At 42.4% G+C, this 24,045-nt stretch overlaps 1 protein-coding gene and 1 long non-coding RNA gene across 3 annotated transcripts; one reads left to right on the top strand and one right to left on the bottom strand.

Annotated features, from left to right (window-relative positions):
* Positions 1-230: 230 nt before the first annotated feature.
* On the top strand, positions 231-23,813 carry LOC118168948. Of its 2 annotated transcripts, XR_004751865.1 has the most exons (5): positions 231-449; positions 18,150-18,243; positions 22,249-22,379; positions 22,812-22,887; positions 23,122-23,813. It is a non-coding gene; the product is annotated as an uncharacterized LOC118168948 (long non-coding RNA). The 2 variants fall into 2 exon arrangements; XR_004751866.1 differs by lacking the exon at positions 22,812-22,887.
* On the bottom strand, positions 9,371-17,373 carry COMTD1 (catechol-O-methyltransferase domain containing 1). The gene is made up of 7 exons (XM_035329780.1): positions 17,206-17,373; positions 16,268-16,401; positions 14,651-14,756; positions 13,647-13,765; positions 13,312-13,366; positions 11,736-11,869; positions 9,371-10,971 (listed from the first exon to the last, which is right to left on the bottom strand). Exons 1-7 carry the CDS (start codon positions 17,285-17,287, stop codon positions 10,819-10,821), a joined length of 783 nt encoding a protein of 260 aa, XP_035185671.1. The 5' UTR covers positions 17,288-17,373; the 3' UTR covers positions 9,371-10,818.
* Positions 23,814-24,045: the final 232 nt, after the last annotated feature.

Raw genomic sequence — 24,045 nt, 5'->3', positions numbered from 1 at the left:
GCCAACAGAAGGGCAGAGCGTGTCCAGTGTCAGAGGCCAAAAGGCAAAGGGGAGGAATTTGAAGCATTGCCTGACCCGGGGTTTTTCTGTATCAGGCAGCTGGTGGCACCAGGCCCCGTGGCGTGGCAGGACAGACTGGTGGCAATGCACCACAAGGACACATAGGCTGTTTGCAAAATCTCCCCACACCCTCTCTCTACAGTTAACTTAGGTCCCAATCAAGCATTTAGAGTGCAGGAACAGGGGAAAGAGCCAAGCAAATCCACGACCAGAGCCTGTCCTGTCATAAAGCATATGTACACTTCTGTGAGGCGACAGTCCCACGCCAGGAAGCTGTTGCCGGTTGCTCCCCGCTGCTGTGACGAACAATTGCGCCGTGATCCCTGCCACGCTGAGGGACCGTTTGAAAGCTGTCTCACAGGATATTCCAGTTAAGGATGGAAGATGAGGTAGGTTTTGTCAGGGCTATTTTGTTTACTTTCATGAATGTACAAAGTCCGTGTCTTGGACACAACCAGAAGGCGAGCCTGCCCGTGGGGCTGGGTCCTGACTGCACAGCCAGCGTAGCTGTCCCAGGGCTACCACTGCCTACTGCTGGGGGCTGCCTTGCCTCTCCCTGCTCCCCTTGGCTCTCATTAGTCTTCAGGGCCTCATTCCCTAGCCCCAATGCAGTGTGTCAAAACCCCTTCTCTAGGCGCTTTTCTGTGCCAGAACCACCTGTTGAGGTGGCTGCCTGGGCCTGAGCAGTCCCACTGACAGGGGCAGGGGTTGGGGTGACTGCTCGCAGGCCCCTGGGTGAAGGCTGCAGGGTCTGTCGTGGCTCAGACAGCTGCCCTGGGAGGGAATCAGTGGCTGATGGTGGTCTGGAGGGCAGCAGAGGGATACACTGTTTCAGCATCATGATGATTTCTCAGATTTATTTTAATTTATATATATATTTTTGTGATGATATTGTGAAGGCCAAATTTACAGGATTTTCAAATTTCTTTGTTTCTACTTTTTTGACTAGATTTGGTGGGTTACAATAATGAGGATCACCTGGTGTGATTGTCACTTCTCTAATTATCAGCATCTGTTTCTGAGAGTATGTGGATGCAGGCTGCTGACTGTATGTGGGGTATTTATCCAGTGGGGTCAGGTCTGTCTGGTGTCTTTGCTGTGGGCTTTTGGGGTCTTTCCTGCTGGAAGACAGCACCAGGTAGGTGTGAGATAGTATCTGGTGTTTTGGGAACCAATGTTTCATGAAGTGTTTTTATGTAAACTGCAGTTCACAAGCGACTTGTTAGGGTGCTGTCACTTAGCCTAGCTGTAGGTTTGCACTGCAGCCTTCGTAAAAGAAGGCTGCTCTCTGCCTATGTTTGCTCAAACACTTTTTCTTTTACTTTCTTGGAGTTCATTGTGAAATGTGCTACAACATTGAGTCTGGTACAAGATTTTTGGGTTTTCTGGTGGAAGGTAATGCTTTGTAGGAAGGATCTGCTCTCTATCAGGGTACATGAGTGTGCTATTGGATCTATTTAAGGTACTTCTTCAACTTTTTTTCCTCCTGGGGGCTGTCTAAGCACTCTGGCTCAGCACCCAGTTTCCTCTTTGCCTGAAGCTGTAGCAGAGAAGTGTGCTGTAGCTGCTTGGAGCAGTCTCTCTCAGCAGCACACCAATGTCCCAAGAGGTGCTGTTGTGACATGGAGTGAGGTTATTTGGTCACTTATGTGAAACAAAACATTGCTTGCCTCAGGAACACAGAGAGTGATATTGTAGAGGAAGCAAGAGCCACTGCCTTGAAAGGTTTGTGCTTTAGGCCGCTTCGGGCTCTTCTTCCTGAAATGACATTGTTCCTGTAGTTCTGCCTGGGGTTTGTTGATTTAGAAATGGGGGGTACTGCTGTAAGTGGTTTGGCAGGGCAGGGGCATAAGCTGTTGACGTGCCTGCCCTGGCCTAGTGGCACGTTCCAGCCAGCCTTAGGCCTCAGCAGGCACCTGGGGAACAGGCCTGGGAGCACAGGAAGCTCGGCCTGTTTTACAGCAAGGGAGTGAGGGAAGAGCGGGAAGCATCTGAAAAGTGAACTTTACAGGAAAAGAAAGGAGTCCGTTTCACTGCTTTCATTTTGTAGGATAACTTTCCTGTTGCATAGGAAAACTCATTCTTACTTGCTCTCTATTTTCCTTCCCTGTTACTTTATAACTTTCCTCAAGGGGATTCAAAGATAAAAGGAGTCACTGAAATGTTTTGGTGCTCTAGCTGTGTAGCTGTTGTGGTCTAATTTCCTTTTATGGATATGAAATAAAACACAAGATGGGGGAAAAAAAAAAAAAAAGATAATTAAACATTGAAGAAACAATTATAGCTTCTGTTGGTGAGTCTGTCTCCCTAACTTCTGCTACTTTTTCTGCTGGAGAAATGTGACCACAGCATGATGCTGCTTGGTCCTTCTGGGACCTAGGAAACCTCTACCAGTTCGGGCTGGTTATTTCCCTGTTTGTAGGTTCTCAGTGTGTTAGCCTGAAGGCAAAAGAAGTAAAATAAGCTCTAAGAAGGTCAGGAAGAAGCATGTAAGAGGTAAAATACATAAATGCTTGATCATAAAATTAAGATATATATAATGCCCATATGTAGTGGGGATGATCAAAATTAGGATTGCTTGTGCAGATTTAATTAGTCTTTTGTAACCTTCTGGGTGCTTAACTTTGCAGCCTTAGCCACATGCCGTTAATGCAGTCTATGGATGTAGCCCTAAATGCTTTGTGAACTCAGCAGCCAGGCCTCAGACGCAGGTCTGCAGTTCTCGTTACGGGCGCACCATGGTCTGTGGTTTAGGTTTAAACCTATGCTTGAAGTTAAGCTTGCGCTAAGGGCATGACAGCATATCCAGCACGTGAGTGACTGTGCTGGAAATCAAGGAAGGAAAATGTGGCAGTACCCAGCAAAGTAACCAGAGCTGGGTGAGAGAGGGGAGTAAGAGGGCCTTGGTGACACCTGGGACCTTTTCCCTCACACAGGAGGGAATCTGGGGCCCCATCTCTCTGGGTGTTTAAATGCAGCTGTGCTTTTTGCCTCTTTTGTCTTCACCATCTCCTGGTCAAAAACACCACAGTAAAACTGTGGGAAGGGGTTTTCTTCTGGGTAAACTGCCACATGTAGACCCAGATGCCCTGCAGAAACTGGCTCTGTGTTTGTGGAGAAACTGCAGCTTTTGGTACGTGAACAACCTTGTCAAGGGTTTGACCTAGTATCATTTTGTAATTGCATCTTGATAGTGAATTCATGCTCTTCTGCACTGGGGATGCTTTTGAGACTCACTGGAATACCACCTCGCTCAGCTGTTCACCGGGAACCGAGGAAGGCTCTGTGATTTCTTTCAGGCTGTCTTAATCTCTTTGATATAACATATATGACAGCACAGCAGTTACACAATTAACTGTGGCTTTCTGCTTTGGAATGACCCCGCTAATTACTCCTCTTTGAAAAGATGGATTAAGTAGCCTGGGAGAGCATTTTATAGCAGCTGACATTTAGGTGGCTAGGGGACGTCAAAGGTGACCCTGCTGAAACAGTATACCAGCGTCCTGCTGGTGTGCCCGGGGGCTGAGGAGATGGGTGGCTGGGTGGAAGCTGTGGGTGAAGACACTTATCCTACCTTGTGTGTGGGGCTGGAGGCAGACAGATCCCTGTGTGTGAAGCAGCAGGAAGGTCTTGATGCCCCCTTCCTGCCCTCATGGCTCTGCATGGGGTCAAGGGCATCCATTGCTTCCTGATGAAGCTTTCCAGGTCCTCTCATTGCAGCTGAGTGCTCCTCCTGCCTTCAGGTTTTCACCTATGGCAGGCAACAGCGATACCTGCGTGTAGTAGGCAGCTCACAAATAAACACCTCGTACAGAAACGAAGTAAGCATTGAATTCTGTGAGGCACAGCCTGTGTGAGCTTACCTGTTGGAGGGAAAATGGTAGGACCTGCCAGGTAAACAATAATGCCTCTTTTAAAACAAACAAAAACCAGTATCTTGGATCAGTCTATTTGTATACTCTTAAGTTTTAATCACCCCTTTTTTTAATCTCTGAGCTTAGTCCAAAGAGATACATGTTTTGTGAGCCTTTAGAAGTTAAATCCTAATGTTTGCTTCCTAAAAGTAGAAAAAGAAAAAAGCATCTTAAAAGATCCTGAGTCACAAACACTGTGGTGCTGTGTGTGTACACAGTAGCTGGGCATTGCATTTACTTGTGACAGCAGCAATAACAATAATTAACTCTCCTGCGAACCTAATTTCACAGTGTCAGAAAGTTACTGCTTTCAGTTTACCAACAAACCCCATGTCCCTACTGCAGCATAACTCAAAAGGTTGCTGTAAAAATGCACAGTCCTTTTTTTTTTTTTTTCAGTAGGTTGAATAGGAATAAAATTATGAGCCTTTAAACTAAATAATATATTTTTTTTCCTTGTAGCTTGAGATCTGTTCAATCAATAATCTTTCTGCTAACTCTGGGGAGAATTTTAGTTGCCTCCATAAAATGTTTTAATTATTTAAAATCATAAAATATAAGTAGGCACAATTTGCTTGGAACTCATTAGGGAAATATATGAATAAGAAGAAAAGATAATGTTTGCTTTTGCATTAATTTAAAGCAGTCTCTAAAATATGAAATCTAATCCTGGAAAGCAGTGACTTATCAGCAATGTTTACTTTTCCTATAATGGGAATAAATATTAAAGCAGCTAGTTATGTGCTTATCCCTACAGTATTGCACAGAGGCAGAAAGGAAGATAAATAACGTGTCTGAAATCCCACATTAATTTCCCTCTTTTACAGGTTTTATGTTTGTTCATTTCCTTTTTCAAAAACATTGCCTTTAAAATTATTATTATAAACCAGGTGACTTAGAAACCACAAGTAGCTGCAAATGCATGAGACCAATTTGCGTGTGATTAGACTTAGGCAGGGGTAATGCTTTATCCTCAGACAGAGCCCTTCATCCCAGTGCAAACCACAGGGCAGAGCCTGCAGCAACAGGCTCGGTTGCTTGCTGCCCAGTAGTTCTTGCCTGGGATCTGGTCAAAAACCCAGGTCCCCGCAAAACATGCTGGTTGCATCTTTGGTTTTCCACATGTTGATTCTGGGAAGCAGAAGATAGTGGAGCTGTTGAAGTGAAATGAAATAAGCAGTAAAATCAAATGTGGTGCAAACCACCTGGCAATTGGTCCAGGTCTTTCGTGTGTGGGGAGCTCATAAGTTATCTGAACGTGTTAGCATGTGCCTCATGTGGAAAGACAGCTGGAACTTCTCAGCATGGCCACGGTCCACCTGCAAGGGGTGGCATCTGCCACTATGGTGAGCTGAGCATCACCATGGCTATGGTGCCTGTGACATGGTGTGCTCTGGGTCCCAGCTGCGGAGTTTCTGAGGGGGACGGGGAGCTGCTTGTGCTTGAAAGTAGGGGACTTGAGTGAGGCTTACAGTCATGTTTCTTCCCTGTATCTTAAGGGCTTTATCACAAGAAGCATGCTAACTGTTTTCAAGAAGCAGCAGTTTACAGAAAGCACTGTCCATGTGTAATGTGGCTAGACTTGAACAGATTAAAAACACTTCATTAGCTTGTTAAATATAGGAGATGGCAGTAGCAGAGGTTCAAACAAATGCCTCTAACTTGTGCTACACCCATCAGTCCAGCTCTTCTTTAGGCCTGCTGTGATGTGACAGACGGGCCATGTTCCTCACTTTGTCCACTGCATGTCCCAGCAGGATCAAAACCTGCAGCATTGAACGTGCAGAAACAAGCTAGTTCAGGAACTGCTGTGTCTGCCATTGGAAGGAGGGACCGTCTTCCCTCTTGATTTGAGTGCCTTTGAGTCCTGAGTGTTTTCCAAGCTGTACGTAACTCGTAGCTCTTGATGTCTGCCCTTTGGTTTTGTCAGACGTGGCTAGTGCAAAGTGGGAGCATGGCAGCAGTGCTGAGCAAGCACTGGCTGCTTGTTTAGTGAGCTAGTAGAAATGCGAAGTACACTCCACAAGAGTCTTCCGTTCCTTTCCCCATGATCTATCCAATACCACACCAACACTTCTAACATGACATCTGAGGAGCAAGGGCTGAGATACCTGACCAGCAGCTACTGTTATGTGCTCTCATTCTCGTGATGGTTTGGGGGAGTTATTCAGGGGGGAGGGGGGAATATTTCTTTTTTGATATACTATTCTTCAGCCCCATTTACTTCTGAGCATGTCCCAAATGTATGTTTATCACTTGTGTTGGCCACTCTGGAGCCAACCCTCACAACTGGAGGAGATGCCAGTGTTGCATGAATGTATGGGTGGGAGGGCTGAGCGACCGCTGTGCCCCTAGGCCAGCTCCTCTCTTTGGGTGGGAAATGAAGAGCCTCTACTGTGAACAATAGCTCAGGAAGGTGTGATATCTGGGTGTCAGGAGAAGATCCATAAGCTTTCATACATGATCTTGCTGATAGAGACCAAGACTTGTGAGGCATTGTTGTATGGTCCATTCTTGCCACCTAATGAAAGCCTGAATTCCCGTTGTCCCCACAAATTCCCCAAGGCTGATTCACCACTTGAATTAAACCATAATTATATATTATCAGCAGTCACTTTATAGTAAGGTTGAAGGATTAAATGCAGTTAGTGGTGATGAATTCCAGACACACAGGGCAGGAGCCTGAAGAGAAGGCCAGCTTCTGAGTAACTACAAAATGAAGTGTAATGTATTCTAAATATTTGATTCAATTAAGCTTCCTTCTGCTCTTTGTTTCAGCTTACAGATGGCTCATCAATCTATAGTTTAGGGACACATTGCTATTCTTTCTAATGGTAATTACGTGATCAGGATGGAGACAGGTTTGATTAAATGCCTGCACTACGCTCTGCATATTTAAAATGGAGCAGAATCCAAAGCAGAGGCAACGTGCTAGCCCACTGCATGCAGATTGTGCCTCAGGTGCTTGATAGAGCCCTCTAAGCAAAACTCGTGTCTTCTGCTAGCATAGGTGATGGGGATTGGATAGTTCTCACCATTCAAGGAGCAGAAGTTCATGGAGTCACAAACTATGATCATAATTGTTTTTGAGTTTTGCTAAATTGTTATTTCCAAAAATCCTCATGGTGCTTTCTGATTTTTTTGGACCAGCTTTACAGAGAAGATTCTTACAATTTGGAAATTGATCACAGACTTTGTAGCTGTTTTGCTAACAATCTTTCATTGACTTCAACAGGGTTGAGAAAGGCCATAATAGTACTTGCAGACCAAGGCATGTGTTTTTACCAGCTTGCTACTCACTCTACAGCAGATCTACCTTGCAATAGATGTAGAGAATGATGCCATGAAGTTTGAAGTCTCACTTCTGTCTCATTCTCCTTGTTAGATGATCTCCCAATAACCAAACCTGGTCTCCTGTACAAACCAACCCCATTGAATGCTCTGTGCTTATTTCATATATGGTGTGTTTTGTGTGTTGTTGTGGTTTGAGTTCCACTAAGCAGCATCCAAAAATGATGAAATAGTGACCAGATGCTTGGTGTCTTCACTTTACCTAGTGGTCTCTACTAAGGTTTAACCCATTTCAGTTTGCCTTCATACTGTTTTGAGTAAAACAGAATTGTCTTTTATTTGAATGTTCTTGTGTGAAAAAATCTATTATCAGGTGCATCTGTAATTTCAGTAGGTTGACAGTGAAACCCTCACTGCCTGCACATCCCTGACTTTGTGAAATGCTTGTGACTGGTGTCTGTAACTGTGAAGAGGATCCTTCTTTTCAGCAGAGATGTTCTTTTTAAAAACATACCTTCTTTGTAAAATCAGATACCCGTTTTCTCCCTCCCATTGTGTGGTGAGCTCACCAGATGGGAACATCCAGCTTGGTTTTATTCTCTTGACACCGTAGGTGTTACAAACAATGCTATACTCTCTAGCAAATGTTAACAATGCTGAACTACTTCTATGGGGAAGGTGTGAATAAATTTCCTTGTTTCCATCCTATTTGCTAGGGCAGAGCCTTCACTTATGCAGAACTTCAGTGAAATCAGAGGGACTGCGCCACTGCAGAGTAGGAGCCTGGCAGCTGCTAGTTTGGTTTGGAAGCTCTGTCAGGGAGGTTTTTTTCTCATCTAAGGCTCTGAATACCAATTGGTCTTCAGGTAATCACCCCTGTAATTATCACTGAAACTACTAATGGCATGGATGATCTTCCAGCTCATCTAGGAAAACTGAGCTTTCTCAAAAGCAGAAGAGGAATATCACATCACACAGCCTTTTGGGGCCAAAACATGGAGAGTATTTATCCTGTTGGTGTCCAGTACTGCTTGTAACCCTGCCTGATTTTATCTACTTAAAAAGTAAAACTGTATGTGGAACATGGCCAGGAGCTTTGCATGAAAACACAATGACCTTGTGTATTCCTTTAGCCGCTCCATCTGGGAGCTGTTGCAGTCATTAAGACTTGATTAAAGTGTTATTTCATTTATGCAGATAAGAACACTGAGACACACAGGTTGGAAGTTCTCTGGGTAAAACCGTACCCTGAAAAATAAATTGGGCAAGCTTTATGTCCTATTTAAAATCTCTTTTAGGGGCCATATACACCTTGTACTGGCCTCTTCCCAGGCATGGATTTTACTTCACAGCAGCCAGTCCTCAATTCAGTTAAGTACTTAAGCACATCCTGACATGCTGTGCCAAATCAGGGTTTTAACTGGAAGTGACAGAAATAGAACTGAGATCTTCTCAGTCACAGCTCCATTGTGACACCACTAGGCAACACTTCCTTTTCTTGTGACTTTCCCACTGAAGCGTATTGCCATGAGACAGGTTAACACCTGTGCCCTGAACATCTGCCCCTTACCAGAACTCCAGCCACCTAGTTAAATTTTCACATATACGAACGATATAGCCAGCTCCAACAATTACTTTGAGGCTTGAAATCTTTGTATCCCAGTACCCTGAGTGCATTATTTAAGCAAATGTTGGCCTCCTCCCTATTGGAGGCCAACAAATGTCAAGTTACCTTTTTTTTCGATATACATACGATAATCCTTCAGTGCATCAGCCAGACCTCCCAAACCAGTAGTCAGTGGAGCTTTTGCCTATAAAATGCTAATTTAGGTTTTATGTTTAATTGGGTGTTCTCTAAAATGAGAATCTGAGGCTGAAATTGAAAGCCCTAAAAACTAGTTAGTATTGGTAATTCATCATGGAAGGAAGTCATCGGGTAGATTCTCCTTCTTGAGCTTGAACAGAATATGCTTCTCTCAAGTCTCTCTTACTCGTCCCAGGTAAGGTGAGCTCTTTCAGCTACTGTTTCTTGACCAAAAGTTTCAAAGAACACAGCAGGATGAAATGAGTAATGAATGACAGCATCAAATGAAGTTAATTAAGCATTAAGAATACTATAGGAAAAAATACGTTATTAGGATGTGAAAAAGCATTGTTTTACATGCTGTCTAGGGAACGTAATCTGTGCTTGTAATAACTACTTGAATAGCTATTTAACAGCTGTATTGCATCCTTCAGCAATCATCATTCTCCTTCTGTGGACTTGCAACTAATGCTCCATGCTTGCAAGCAACTTTCTAGGAAATGAGCACTCTGCAAGTTGCTGCTTTTGAGGAGGGGAAGAAGGAGAAAGAGTTCTTTTAGTTCTCTTCTTGCTGATCTGCTCTTCCTCATTCTGACTTCAAAAAAACCTACCTGCAGTGTTACCTAGATTTAAAAACAACAACAACAAACAGTCCTTGCACACACATGATTTAGGGAGTGATCTGTACTGGAAATCCTGTTTGTCCTTCAATGTGTTTAAAGAGACTTTTCAGATAGTTTATACTGGAGGCTTCTCTGTTTAGTACTCTTCAAGGATTACCAGCAACTTTCAATTGCCAGCTTGAGAAGGCTAATAATCTCCTTGATGCCACATATATTTCTTTAAAAAATAAATCTTCTATTATGGCTTTTAACATTAAACTCTGCTTCTTTTCCTTTTGACAATGGGACAGATCGTTCTGCAACTGAGAATAAGGTTCCTGAGCACAGCTAACAGCTACAACCACCTGCTGTCTTAGACTGCAGAAAACTCAGTCTCCAAATCCTGAAGAATGCCAGCAATGTTTTTTTTTCTGCATTAAAATATATATATATATATATATTGCTTCAGTTACCCATTTATTTTAAGGGGATAAAGACCAAGGTACTCGGTGCTTTGTGATCCCTAGCAAATACATTAATGTGAAGATAATACAAAATAGCCTTCTAGAGAAGGACTGTAATTTTTACTTAGTCTTGTCCCAGGAAAAACTAGTCACCAAAATATATTCTTGTTTGTGGAGTTGTCCAATTAAACAGTGTCCTCCAGTGTATTTGTGAAAAGTGACAACTCCCCCTCTTTCTAGGACCTTGTGCCAATTACTTAATATTTCCCTATTTTTATTCCCTGGGCTCCCAAGCTTTTTCCCCCTCCTTGGACTCAATAGCCTCTTTTAGGACAGCAAAAAGTCTTTGTACTAACACAGTTGGAACTCAGTCATACACAGGAAGGTGTTTTTTTTTTTTTTTAAACTGTTTTAAAAGGACAACCTCTTGTATGTTTTCTTCCTTTATTATAATTAAATTTATTTATCCTCCTTATTAAAATAAGAAGCCACGGTAGATCTTCAAGTAAGTTTCTGTCTTCAGTTTAGCTGCCCTTACAGTCCTGCTGCTTCTAAAGTCTACTTTCTCAGGCTATGAAATCCAGTGGAGGTATAGGTTAAATAATCATTTTTGATAGTGTTCCATCTACATTTTTCTTGGTAATTTGATGCTTGCTGTTTCCCATGTGCTAGGCTTCCTCCAGTTACAACTTGAATGCTAATGTCACTCCGTCCCCCATTGGGAGCATGCTGATATTGACTCGTGCATCTCTGAGAAGCTTCTCATTGAGGTGGTGAATACTCTGTGTTGCCAAGTCATCCTTTCTTGGTTTTAGCACCTTTCCACTCCAAAGGACCTATTGAAAAAAGCAGTGTCATGCACCTAATTTGTTCCAGCAAGTTCCCTGGACCACAAAGGAAGCCTGGGAAAAGATCCTTCATGTTTTCTAGAAATTGGTATTGTACTGCGTTTCAGATTCCTAGTGGTTCCCAACATGGAGCTCTCATAATGAAGCAGAACTGGGAGTTCACAGAATTGGCTAATTGTACTTCTATCGCAGATTAGAAGCCAAAACAAAAATCTGTACCAAATATGTATTTTTAAAAGCACCTATTCAGCTGCCACTGTAACACTGAACGTACCTAAAGTGTAACGTCGTTCTTTGTTACTAGTAAAAGTCATTAATGAATAACTTATTAGTAGCTACTGATTACAAATGCTACCCTAGATCTTGCGTAAATACTATATATAGTAGAAAATACTAAAGACAGAGCAGAGTAAGACTGAACATCCTCTGTAATGAATTAGAAAAGATATGATAAGCCTCTCATCTCAGGCTGTTTATGTAGAAACATAAATTTAACTTATTACTTCTTATATAGGGCTTCTTGCCCATATTAGTGTTATTAGTGCTATATTGTTGCATAAAGCTTACTTTGGTAACTTACGCTGAATTTTAAAGCCTCCTTAGTATGATATGGAACAAAGATGTTGCAATTAGCAATGGAGTTGCAGGTCAGAAATCAAGTTATTAGAACCCCGCTGTGACTTTATTTTTTCTTTCCTAGAAGCGAGGCAGTAACTCCCTGTGCTACTACCACTACAGCTAGCAGTACTTACATTATCAATAGCTATTATTCCCCCTTTCTTTACAAGGCGCAAACATTTTTCATAGTACTCATTGCAGCTTTCTTTATCCGCATCAATGAAAGCGAAGTCAAAGGTTTCTGCTTCTCCACCGGCCAACAGTTCATCTAGATGGGCAACAGAGTGAGTCATTATGCCCTGGTTAATGCTGTGTAGAAGGAGAAAGTCAACCAGCTGTGTCAAAATTCTCAATAAATAACAGTTTTGGTGCTTTGACTGGGCAGCCTGTTCCTCTACAGCTCATTACTAGAAAGGCTTAACAAAGAGAAACAAATCTGGTTACAATATATGTCATAAAATACTAAGTTACTGAGTTTTGCCAATGTGGAATAAGTTCATGGGGTAGTTCTAAAAACCTGCAGGATACAGCTGGGGCTGCTGAGTGGCGTAGCAAGAACAAGTCAAGTAGTTTTGAAACGACACACTCAAAACCTTCAGCTATGTTTTGAGCAGATTAAGAACTGTATTCTTAAGTGGATTATGTTTTTTTCACTCATGTTTATGAGCAGGTTCTATAACACCAATATCTAGTTGATGACCAAGTGCCATGATGCACATAGGGTCGTTCCCTGTGTCATAGGGTTTGACAGGGTTTGAATAAATGCTGTCAAAAATCTTCAGTACAGCAAATGATGGCCTTAAGTATTTTTTCTCTGGGCAAGTGGCATTTAAGGTTTTGTAAATTGCCTTCTTGACTGAGAACTCCACACTGCCAGTTGGAAAGGGACTGACTTTTGTCTTCCTAAGGGTGGGTGAGAGCAGATGGCAGAGATCCTTACCCTCTGTCAACTGAGGATTTTTCGTTATCTGAAGCATTGCCTAGACAGAGCTGTCCATCAGTCTTTAAGGACAGTGCATCCTCTGTTGAAAGGAAGGATGGATCTATATGGATCCCTCAAACACCTCTGCTGGAAACCTATATTCTTCCAATACTTCCTCCATTCCTAACAAATTTCTTGCATTTCAGAATATTTATGAATATCCTCTCTGCTCCATATTGCCTCTTTTCTTGACAGAGAAGTCACTGCTTTTCTTATGCCCTTGCATGATTTTGCTGCATTCTGAATCTGAACTTCTCTGAGCCAAAATTAACTGTTATTCCCTAAGTTTCATATTGGCTTCTTTTTTTTTTCTGCACCCTGACCCTTTTGGAAAGCTCTTCCTCTCTACAACAAAGAAATACTTGCTTAGAAAGGACTCTGGATAAGAAAAATTGGGCTTTGTCTAATTAATCTGTTTTAATCAGCTTTCCCAGAAGGAGCTGACAGTAGTACTTTATAGATTAAGGCAACGGACAGGACAGTGAGTGACCAGCACAGCCCACTCCACAGGATGAGCATTTTTACCTCTCTGTTAGCACGTAAGAAAACCAAACTTTTAAAGCCATGTGTTTCTACATTTATTTTTAAGACCTCTTTAGATAAGAAAATTTGTTTCACTATTACCAACGGGATCAGATCTGCCAGTGTATTTCCTGGATTTCATCAGCATTATATTCATCTTTTGGCTTCTAAGGGAGAAAAATATATATATATTTTAGATTACTTACCAAGTGTTTGAATAGCTGGCTTTATCCGTAGGTCAATTTTATGCTCTACTCCTGCCTAGAGTGAAAAAGAATATAGAAGTGATCCAAGTGGTCAAAAAGTAATCTGTTTGTAGTTTGCACTCAGAGGGTGACTAGTCAACAGATTTTTTTTTACTGTTGTTTCTAGGATACAGTCAGCAATTATTTGTCCTCTCAAATTAAGCTGTTGCAACTCCTGGCCTAATGACAGGAATGCTTATGTGTGAATGTGAGGGTCTAAGATACAAAAATCATTAAGCAATAATAACAAGCAAATGCAGCTCTCCCAGCTATCTAACTGAAAAGATGCTCCTTACCTCCTTCCACAGGGGCTTTCCAATTTTGACATAGTCCTCATTTATGTCACAGGCAACAACTCTTCCATTATCTGGCAGGACAAGTGCCATATTCAAGGTATTATATCCTGTGAAAACACCTAGGAGGGAAATCATAGATGTCATCAAGAATTACCATGTTTTGAAAAATCGATAAATAGTGAACTAGAGGACTCCCATCTGGAATGATAATAAAACCAATAATAATAATAAAAAGTAAAACCAACAGAAACCCAGAAGGGTCAAAGATGGCAACTTGTTAATGGACTCAAAAGGCTTTCTATTTCATTCCAATGTTACAGGGGTTGGGAAGATATTTTTTTTCCTCCTCTTTAATCAATCTCGAAGTTGCATGTGTGTGTTCCCTGCCCCCCCATTGGGGGGCCCCATTCTCCAGGACACAGAGGGCAGGGTCTGGTCCTGTACCTGAGGAACACACTCACTTAAAAGCAGAGCTAAATCTTGAGCTAAAAGGACTGGATCTGTCCAGGAGCAAAATACCAGGGAGAGAGGCCACAGATAAAGATGGTGGGAACCCATACCTGGCTGCTCAGCATCAGTCTGGCTTTGGGACACCCTGCTAACATATGTATGCCAAATAAAGCGGATTGGATTCAGGGCCTGTGCAGCAAACCAATTCCTTCTGGCAAGAAACTGATACAGAAAGGAAGGAATATACCATGCCCTGCAATTGCTGGCCAATGTTGGAGACCCAAGTGATCTATTGGTCCTAATTTTTCAGGTTGCTTCTGAGTTGATAAGACATCCCTGCTGATGGAATTGCTGAATGCACAAATAGACAAATGGGCAAGTAAGTGCAAATCAGATGCTACTATCACACTGTAGTTTACCCATGTGATTGCTGAGACAGAGATGCAGTCCTTTACTGTACTGGGAAATCTTACCTTACATCAACATGGCTGGATTTGGAGAAGCACAACCAGGAGATTTATTTATCTACAGAGAAGATGAAGTGATGATCTTACCTATTTCTAAAACTTTCTTGGCTTTAATGAGTTTGACCAAATTTGCCATAAGCTGAGCCTGGTCACAGGACACCATCATTCTACCCCAGGGATGATCTGCAGTGAGCTGAAGAGAAGAAATAAATAACACAACAAAACAATAACAACAATACTAAGAACAACCAAAGTCAAAGCTTCCAAAATTATGTCCTAAGGTAGAGAAACCCCAGGAAAAACAGATGCTCTTACCTTTTTTGCTCTAGATGGCTTTGTGCTCCATGTACGAGACAGAAATTTGTTTTGAATTTAACAGTAACTGAGGTGGGAAGGGGCAAAGTCATAAGCAGTTGCTAATCATGCAAAGCACTGGTATGATCCAAAGTTACCCTGGGCCTGTAGCAAACTCAGCAATAAAGTTCTAATGGATGAAGAACCTTAGGGGAATCTTGATTGTGAAAGTCCTTTATTTCTGTATATATACACAACAGTTTTTTTTTTTTTTTTAATGACAACCTTTGTATTTATGCCCTTATACCTCCACAACACGTAGCATGTGGTTTTCTGTGTTTTTTTTTTTTTTTTTTTTTTAAACTCTCAGGTCAAAGTCTGTTGCCAAAGGTCAGACCACATGGTTCTGGCTACATAGCACCTGGCTAGAGGCAGCAGGGTGTGAGGGCCTCAGGCATTGTGGAAGAGTAGCAGGAGAAGCAGGGCTATGCCCTTGCAGTTCAATGAAGAGGACAGCCCTTCCCTTTCCTGTCCTCTACTAGGTCTCATTCCAACCAAACAGCTCTGCTATTTAATATTTAATTGCTTATATACAGGAGTAGTTTGTCTCATGTGCTAGGACCAAGTCCTGAGTCAGGAGGGCTGTTTTGAGCTCCAGCATTACAGCAGGTTGGAAAATATCACTTTTCTAAGATACAACTACCACCTAAATTGAACTTCTGGAAGTCATGTTCAAGCTGAAGTCCAGTGCAGTCCAAACACATGGATAAGAATATATGTCTAACATGTATGCCAATACCACTACATACTCAGTGGGGATCCCTAAACACTGAAAACTCTGGGTGCCACCTGTTCAAAACCATTTCTCGTACATATGTTTTAGAATTTAAAACACTGGACATCTTAGCATTTTTCACTTCTTTTGTGTAGGTCATGTACCCAAGGTAAGCAGATATGACCAGGATTTCTTCTGTACCAAATATCATCATTAAGTATAAATATATATATAGAATGACCTCTAAGGATTGGAAATCCCAGGAAGTACAAAGAGTATGGAAGGAAGAGGATTTAAGGCAACTTTCCACTTTTTCTTTATCAGGAAGCAGGATTTTGGTCTCTGCTGCTATGTCTGGGATTATAAAACTAACAGACCAACCTTAAGAGAGTGGGCCACTGGGTATCTCTGTGAGGAACAGAGTGCTATACTCTTGAGGCCCGCCTGTAGTGCTTCCTAAAGGGCTTATTAATTCTGTGTACCTATAAATGTGTAAGTGCAAGTAAGATGGAGGAAGGAATATAAGCAATATAATCAGGAGTCCAGCAACTGGGGACCAGACATGGATGAGGCCAAAATGGCCTAGTGGAACAGTAACTGAACAGAAAACGTATGGTGGGAGATAAAATACTGACCAGTCGCAGCTTCTTTAGAATTGGGTGTTCCCGCAAGGAGTGATCCAGTATGTACTGCCACAGAGGACTGCTTTTTCCAATAATGCTCTTGGGTGATTTGGGTATCCCAAAAACTAAGGATGGGTATCTTTTACCTGCAAAAAATAGGGGACAACTTTAAGCTCCACTGATGAAATTTTGCAATTCTCAATTATAGGCTGCTTAAATAAATAAAATAGATAAAATACATAAAAATAAATTACAGGCTGCTTAAAGTACCTTTTAGTACTACTGAAACTTAGCGGGCTCTTTGCTCTGAAAGATCCAGTGAATAATGAAGATACAAAGCAGCTGGACAGCTCAGTGGATTTTATTTATTTATTTATGTATTTATTTCTACCTCTAAAGTGTATAGCTCAAGTCTGCAAAAAGTGAAAGCGAAAGGCTCGGGTGCTGTCATGTTCCTTAGCTGAAGTGGAAGTTAGCGCGCTGTATTCTTGCACGACAAGTAACTGCATCAACACTCACGGCTGAACGCGGCCTGAGGCCGCGAAGGGCGGTCGTGCAGCAGCACCGACGCCTTTCCTTACCCTGGGGACCTGGCTGTGGAGATGACAGCGGCTGGTGCCCTTTAGGGCCATGAGCAGAGGGATCCCCGGGGGCCATGTGCGGCTCCCAGCCGGGGCACCCAGCGCTGCTCCGTGCCTGGTTCGGGTGAGGGGGGCAGCGCAGGAAGCTACCTCTGCAGGCATAACCCTGAAGGGTCAAATACACACCTCATCCCGGCTTTGACGTCCGCAGCTCCTTTCACCCAACAGTTCAACAAAATAAAACCAAACCAAGCCCCAGCCCGCCACCCCCTGCCAGCAGCCTGCCGTGAAGGCGCCCTTCTTCCTCCCCGGCAGCGGCTGGGGCGCGGCCATGTCCTGCCCGCGGCTGGTGGCGGAGTCGCCACTTACCTGCCAGCAGCCCCGTGGCGAAGGCGACCCCCAGCATGGCCGTCCCCACGGCCACCTCCTTGGGCACGCTGAAGAGCGGCATCGCGGAGCGGCGGCGAGCGGCGCTGCCCGGTCGGTCACAGGCACAGGGGGGCGCGGGGCGGGGCGGAGCCGCCCGCCATGTGGTGGGGCCGGCTCGGGCCGCCTGCTGCTGCTGCTCCTCCTCCTGCCCCCCGGACGGCGGCTGCCCACGCTACCGGCGTGGGGATCTTTGCGTATTTTACGCCATCTGCGCGGCGAGGGCGGGAAGGCTGAGGGAGGTGGCGTCCAGCGCGTGAGGGAGCCGGGCGGCTGAGGGGACGGAGCTGTGTCCTCGCCTCCTCCGCGCCTGGCTCGGCGGCCGTCTTCGTGTTAAAGCGCGCCTGAGCTAGTGGAGGGCTGTGGTGGAGGAGCTCCTAGCTGTGATGTCCTCGCTGGGGCTGTCCCCGGCCCCGGAGGTGTGCCTTCTCCTTCCCCAGCACCGGTGGACTCGCAGCTGAGGTGTGAGCAGGATCCTGGTCACAAAGCAAAGGTTGTGGGGCTTGAACCCTGTGTCCAAAAGACCTGAGGGTTCCCGGTGAAAGGGACCAAGCCACGGTGTGGGGAAAGAGAGAAAAGGGCCCGTTTTCCTCTGCTGTCACTTCACCCCTACTGCGGCCTTGGTTGGTCAAACATCTCCCTCCTGCCCTGGTCAGTGTCTGAGGAAATTGACCAAAGGTGACTGTGCTATCTCGTTTTCTTAGAAATCAGGGTAAAAAGTGTTTCTGTGCATTTGCTTCATTACATAATTCATAGATATGTGCTGAAAAGGACTCTGCAGGGCCGTTTGGAGGAGGGATTTGGTTGTCATTTTGTGAAGTCTTGGCAATGCCTTGATTTTGCAAAACCCCAGCAAGATGCAAAGGTCTGTTATTGTGTTGCTCTAGGTGAAATGAAATTGACGACCTTGGACACAGACCAGAACTATATGGGCATGGAGTGGGCTGCAAATTGGCATCTACAGATGTAGGATGAAAGCAGGTACAGTTTTCCTTTTGGCACGTAGTTAATCTCTATAAAGCCCGATGAACTGTGCATCAGTAGGTTAGGACGATAAGTTTTCAACTGTGTTCCTAAGCAAGCAAAACTGTCTAGTGTCAATGCATTTAGCTGAAAAGGATTCTCTTGTAAGTACATCTTAAGTGCAGGATTAAGTATATCAGCCAAGGCAGAAGCTGTATTTATGGGACATGGGTTTGCCTATCACTGCATTTTTACTGTGTACTAGACCTTATTTACAAAGGCTTGAGCGCAGAGCTCTTGTATTTCTCTTGCAGCAGCTAATCACGTCAAGCACTAAGGAGTCTGCTGTGCTTTCTGACTTGCAGAACAAAGCGAGAAATCTGATCTGTCTTGGCAGATAAAATATTTCTCAGTTCACTTTTAAAATGTATTTGATTTTGAAGGCCGTGAATGTTGTTGGTTTCTTTCTTTCCTTTTTTCTTTTTTTTTTTTTTTTTTTTCCTTCAGTATATCATCATTTTCTCTGTGTACGTTTTGCTTTTGTAAATGAAAGCATTTCATCCCATCTTTCAGAAGATGATTTATCAGGTCGCACTGGAATATGTCAGTTTTAGGCCAAATAGAACTGTAGCAGACAACAAACTCTTCTAATGGCTATAAATCAGATTTGTGACTGTGCAGCTCCATCTAGTGATTTTTCTCTATAACTGCAGTAGAAGGGAGAGAGTAACTAGGGGATTCTCTCTGCCTTTTTTCATAAATGCTCTCAACGTATACACTTCCTGTGAATACCTTCGAATGAGAACACTGTATTGGCCTGTGAACTGACAACTCAACGAGCTGCCTTGCTGGAACCTCTCTGGGAACTTCAAGGTTTCTGAAATGATCAAGAGAATTAGTGAATAGAATTGTTAATATGTGCTAATAAATATGTTTGAAACTTTTTTTTGGCCCCAAGTGCTTACACAGTAATACTGAAACACCTGCAGTGGCCGTTACAGGACCTTTACTACGTTGGTGCACTGGACTTGTTTGTTTTAGATAAGGAAGCTGATCTACAGATATCTATGTCAAGATAAAACAGTTATTCTTTGAGGTTTCCCTTAGAGAGGCAAAAGAGTTCAAGTTCTCCAACTAAATAGAAAGGAGCCAGCTGCTTTTCTTTGAACTATTGCAGTTTTAATTTTACATAGCTCTGTGATATATTAGTGAACAGGAAACTTTGGCTGCCCTGTAATTCAGACACATGCTTGCGGTGTGCTGTGGGTATTTAAGCACTTAAAGACTTTGATAGGTATCTGCCCATGTCCTGTGCTGGGTAGATGAAGGCTACCTAGAGACAGAAAAGTACTTGTGAAACAAGCTTGGATACAAACCCCACTGTGCCCTGTTATCTGTAAGGCCAGTTCCCAGAGTTGTACTCAGCATATTTGCTGTGCCTGCCAGTGCCTTGTGCCTGGAACTGCATCCTGAAAGGGCAGGGTTTGGGCAGCTTCTTCAGACTGGACCCAGACCACGGTCACTTTTGTGAAGCATAAAGAGTACGATAGATAGGATTCAGGCTGTCTAATCAGTGTCTGACCTCAGGTTGCCAAATACTCATTTTTTCACACTGATAATATATCATAAAGAGTAGTCAGGCATTGGAACAGGTTGCCCAGGGAGGTGGTGGAGTCACCATCCCTGGGGGCCTTTAAGGAATGGTTGGACATGGTGCTTAGGGATGTGGTTTAGTGGGTGACATTGGTGGCAGGGGGATGGTTGGACCATATGATCTTGGAGGTCTTTTCTAACCTTAATGATTCTGTGATTCTATGTTGCACAGCTTCTGTGTCATTGTGTAATCGATGTCTGAACTTTCCCTCTTTCCCTCTTTTTGTGTGTTTCTTTCCCTCTTCACCCTTCCATGCACCAGCTACTGGAGCTCACAACAAATCTTTCTGTTAGACTGTACCTTCTGGGACATAGGAGTTCTGTGGTTTGCATCAAGGTGTTGTTAAAGGTCAAAATGTAACCATTTTGATTGTCTTGTTGCTGAACAATAAAGAATTAAAATCTGAGGGTGGCTCACCCTGTGGTTGTCTGCACTGTGATCAAAAGCCTACCTGCAACATGTGCACTAAACTATAGCTGCTCCTGACATGGTTTTACTAAACCTATTGGCAACACACATTCTAAACCATAGTGACTGCTAAAATGGTTTTACTAGGAGAGGGTGGGTATGGATGTTTCTTCCGAGAATCACATTCAGCAGTGATGAAAAATCATTGTATACTACAGACACCTTAAGGGAAGTATGCGAGGACTTGTTTGAACAGCATAACTCACCAGAAATAATTCCTGTGCATATGTTGAAGCTATACTGACCTATGGCATCGAAAATAATTCAGTGGAGCTACATATTGTGTCTGGTTTATTCATGCTGAGATGCTGTTGGCATGGGTTCAAGCATAATTTAAATGGTGCTTGCTTCAATCCTTGGCTACCCACACATTGTTTTCCTGTGTTCGTGATGAGGATAGCAGTTACGGTCTTTTAAAGCACAGCAGCACTTGCATAAAATGCTGAGAAGCAAGTTTAAATACTACATGGATTTAGTTCAGTGAGTTAAGTAGAAGTGTGTTCTGAGCTTCTGTACAGCTAAAAGAAGAGAAGGCAGTAGTCCATGCCCCCAAAAGCTTAGAATATGAATGGAAGGACAATGGTAATAGAAAGGAAGAGTAGGGAGTTAGACTGTACTCATCAGAGTGCTTGGCAATAGCCTAATTGACAAGATTCTCAGAAGAAATCAGAGCAAATAAGTTTTAAGGAGAATTCAGAAGGAAGGAGAATGAGCTTTGAAACTGTTTATAAGGAGCTTAGCTCCTTGTATGAGTGCTGAATGAGTGAAAGCCCAAACATAAGGAGAATCTAAAGAAGAATGCTTTGAAAAAGCATTCACATTGACTAATTGCTGAAAATGCTCTTTGAGATGGCATTCTGGATAGATGGAATTTGAATGAGATTAAATCTGTGGAAAGAATTTACAGCAATCAAGGTGATGTGAGCTTGGACAGATTTTTTTTTTGGTGTGAAGATTAATATAAAGAAATCATCTTAGAAAGATATCAAAATCTTTCTGATTATTTTTGAATGGTTTCAGCATGATGGTCTGGAGGGAAATCAGAGTTGAAAATGAAGTGTTATGAGTTGAGTGGTAGGCAAAATGTCATTTTTATCTGTATTGATAGAGGAGAAAGGTTGGAAAGCTGAGGCTGAGCTGATCTTAGACATCCTTGGAGAAGTGTTGGAAACAGATTGGGATTTTAATCTGGCTGCAAGGAGATAGGAGGGAAGAGGGAGACCTGAAAGATGTCAGCATCAACATGGTAGATGAATGTGTGTATAGACAGGGACAGTTACTCAGAAAAAAAACAGAAAGCTGTGAATTCCCATGCCTTTAAACTATTCACAGATAAAACCATAATCATTCTATTGCATAAATTTATTGTTGTTTTGTTTTTTATTTAGTGGGTTTTTCTTAATCTCTTTGATTAAAACTGAGAGAACTTTCTTTGCTATGTTTTTGTGTTCGTTCATCAATCTGTCGTAACTGTTGTAGATAAAACATGTATATGTGTTTTCATTTTACACTCCACAGTGTATATCCCTTTGAAAGACCTAGGTAAAACAATTTATGGTGACATATTTTAGAGGATTGTATATGGAATTATTATTGCTTTTATTTACAGTTGAGGTTTCTTTTTTCTTCCAGTTGGATTTGCTATTTTATTTGTCTGTTCCATCCCCGTTATCTCTCTAGTATCATGTACACTTAACATTTCATTTTAGAGTTCTGTAATGCAGCATTTGCTATTTAGTGGCATAACCTTCTTAACCTTAGAGATGCTCATTTTGCATGGATCTGTTGTAGCAATTTTTTGCCACGACTGTTCATATGTTTGTCAACTGAAAATCTTGGAATTGTAAAAATGGTACAAAGCTTTTTATTTATTTATTTATTTTTTTTACTTTTTTTTAAAGCTGTGATAAATGGAATTGCTCTCCAAAATTTTCTTCTGATAGTTGAATTCAGTAATTTGAAATAAGACTAATAGTTTCCCAAATACTCATCATTGCTTCTAAAGTCATCTGGATTTTTTATCAGACAAACTGTAAGTATCAAAGCTTCCTTTAATATGATTCATTGCCCAGTTGGAGGGTAATCACTAAAGTGGAACACAGACATGAACAATGACTTTAACTAAGTTGGTTTGGTTACTTTCATTCTGCTCAGCTACTTCTATTGCATTCATTCTTCTGCGGGAGCTTTTAAAGTATGTCTTTCGATAACAGCTTGTAAAGGCTGTGGTACCTTCACATCTATTTCAAGGCTAAGATATCAACATTTCAAATGCTGCTGCTAAGAAAGCTAGTGATTCATGAGCCCATAAGCCTTAAGCCATTAAACTTGCAAACAGCGAATGGTTTAGAAATGGTTTTCAGCTAGAAGCATTTTGACATATTGGTAAATATTTTCAGGTCTTACTGGCTTACAGGCCAACATTTTGAATATATATGACTACTTTTTGCTATCTCATTACAAGACTAGGTTCAACTTTGGACATGCAGGTATCGTGAGGAGAGATAGCTCCTGCCAAGCAGTGTAATTCCCAGTGCAAAGTAAGTTAATGGCTTCTATGAAAATATCCCACAAGTATCAAGGACTATAAAACTCAAATTGAGCTTGACTGGGGGAGACCCAGTAAAATAGCTCGTTCAGTGGCTCAGCTTGACAGATCCAATGATAGAAGCAGTTCTCCTGACAAAGAGGGTTTGTCATTGAAGGATGTCATTCACAGGCACTTTGAATTTCCCCAAATAGGTGACAGACTGTTCTGAATGATCTCCTTCCAGGTCATGGCCTAGCCTCACCCTTGGAACAATTGCATGGATAGTGGTGCAATGGATGCTTGTTACAGAGGAATAAAACTTGGTATTAATTTGCTACTGCAAATGGTTCCCATGTGATTGAAATAGGTACAACTTTAGTGGAACATTCTGCTTTACTTACAAATTGCACTGTAAGTCTCAATATGTTGTTCCAGGTAAGCCTTAAACTGTATAGTGCATAAACAAAATGTGAGAATTTTTGCTCTTGATCACCCTGATATGTGTGATAACATGAAACAAGCAACGAACAAATCAAGCGTAGCCATAACACCTCATCAAGAAGGCTCTACTACAGCATATATATATATATATATGATATCAAAAGAGATCTGTGTTAAAGGCCAGCAGACTGCATTTGTTTCGTTTCATCTCTGTGAGCAGATGCCAAAGATAAAGGCTAGAATTGGAGGTCCAGTGGTTTCTCCCTTCCCTGAAGATCATTTGTCCTAGAATCTCCAGTGAACAAAAGCAACAGCAGCACCCTGACAACGGGAGAGGTGCAGAATCAGGGGTGTTCCTATATAGTGTTTTCCAAGTATGCAAAGCAATGATGAATGTTCATCTCATCAGATCTGATTCTTATGGAATGGTAGGACAGATTGCCATTTCAAGAGTGAGAATTTATCACAAGCATGTGAAAACCATGCTAGGTTATTCACTCTGGGACTAAACCCAAGAATTTCTGGTGGACTGAGAATTCATCATTTGGAAATAGAGAAGGGACTACTAATATCAGTCAGTTGTGTTTGGCTAATGTGATGTAGATGTGAAGAAGGTGGTACGGGATATAGCAGTTGAAAGACAGCTGCTGGAGAGAGGGCACAATTAGCGTCATTATCTGTAACTCCATGTGGGGGTGCATTACTTCCTTCAGGCTGAAAAGGTGCA

This window comes from Oxyura jamaicensis, chromosome 6 (genome assembly GCF_011077185.1).
Source record: "Oxyura jamaicensis isolate SHBP4307 breed ruddy duck chromosome 6, BPBGC_Ojam_1.0, whole genome shotgun sequence".
Taxonomy (NCBI): Eukaryota; Metazoa; Chordata; class Aves; order Anseriformes; family Anatidae; genus Oxyura; species Oxyura jamaicensis.
This window is presented reverse-complemented; position numbering and strand designations above follow the sequence as displayed.

Coding starts and splice junctions, on each gene's coding strand:
- COMTD1 (XM_035329780.1), bottom strand. CDS start 17,287: ATGCCGCTCTTCAGCGTGCCCAAGGAGGTGGCCGTGGGGACGGCCATG. Junction 16,402..17,205: donor CGCCACGGGGCTGCTGGCAG/GTAAGTGGCGAC, acceptor TATTTTTTGCAG/GTAAAAGATACCCATCCTTA. Junction 14,757..16,267: donor TTCTAAAGAAGCTGCGACTG/GTCAGTATTTTA, acceptor TCTTCTCTTCAG/CTCACTGCAGATCATCCCTG.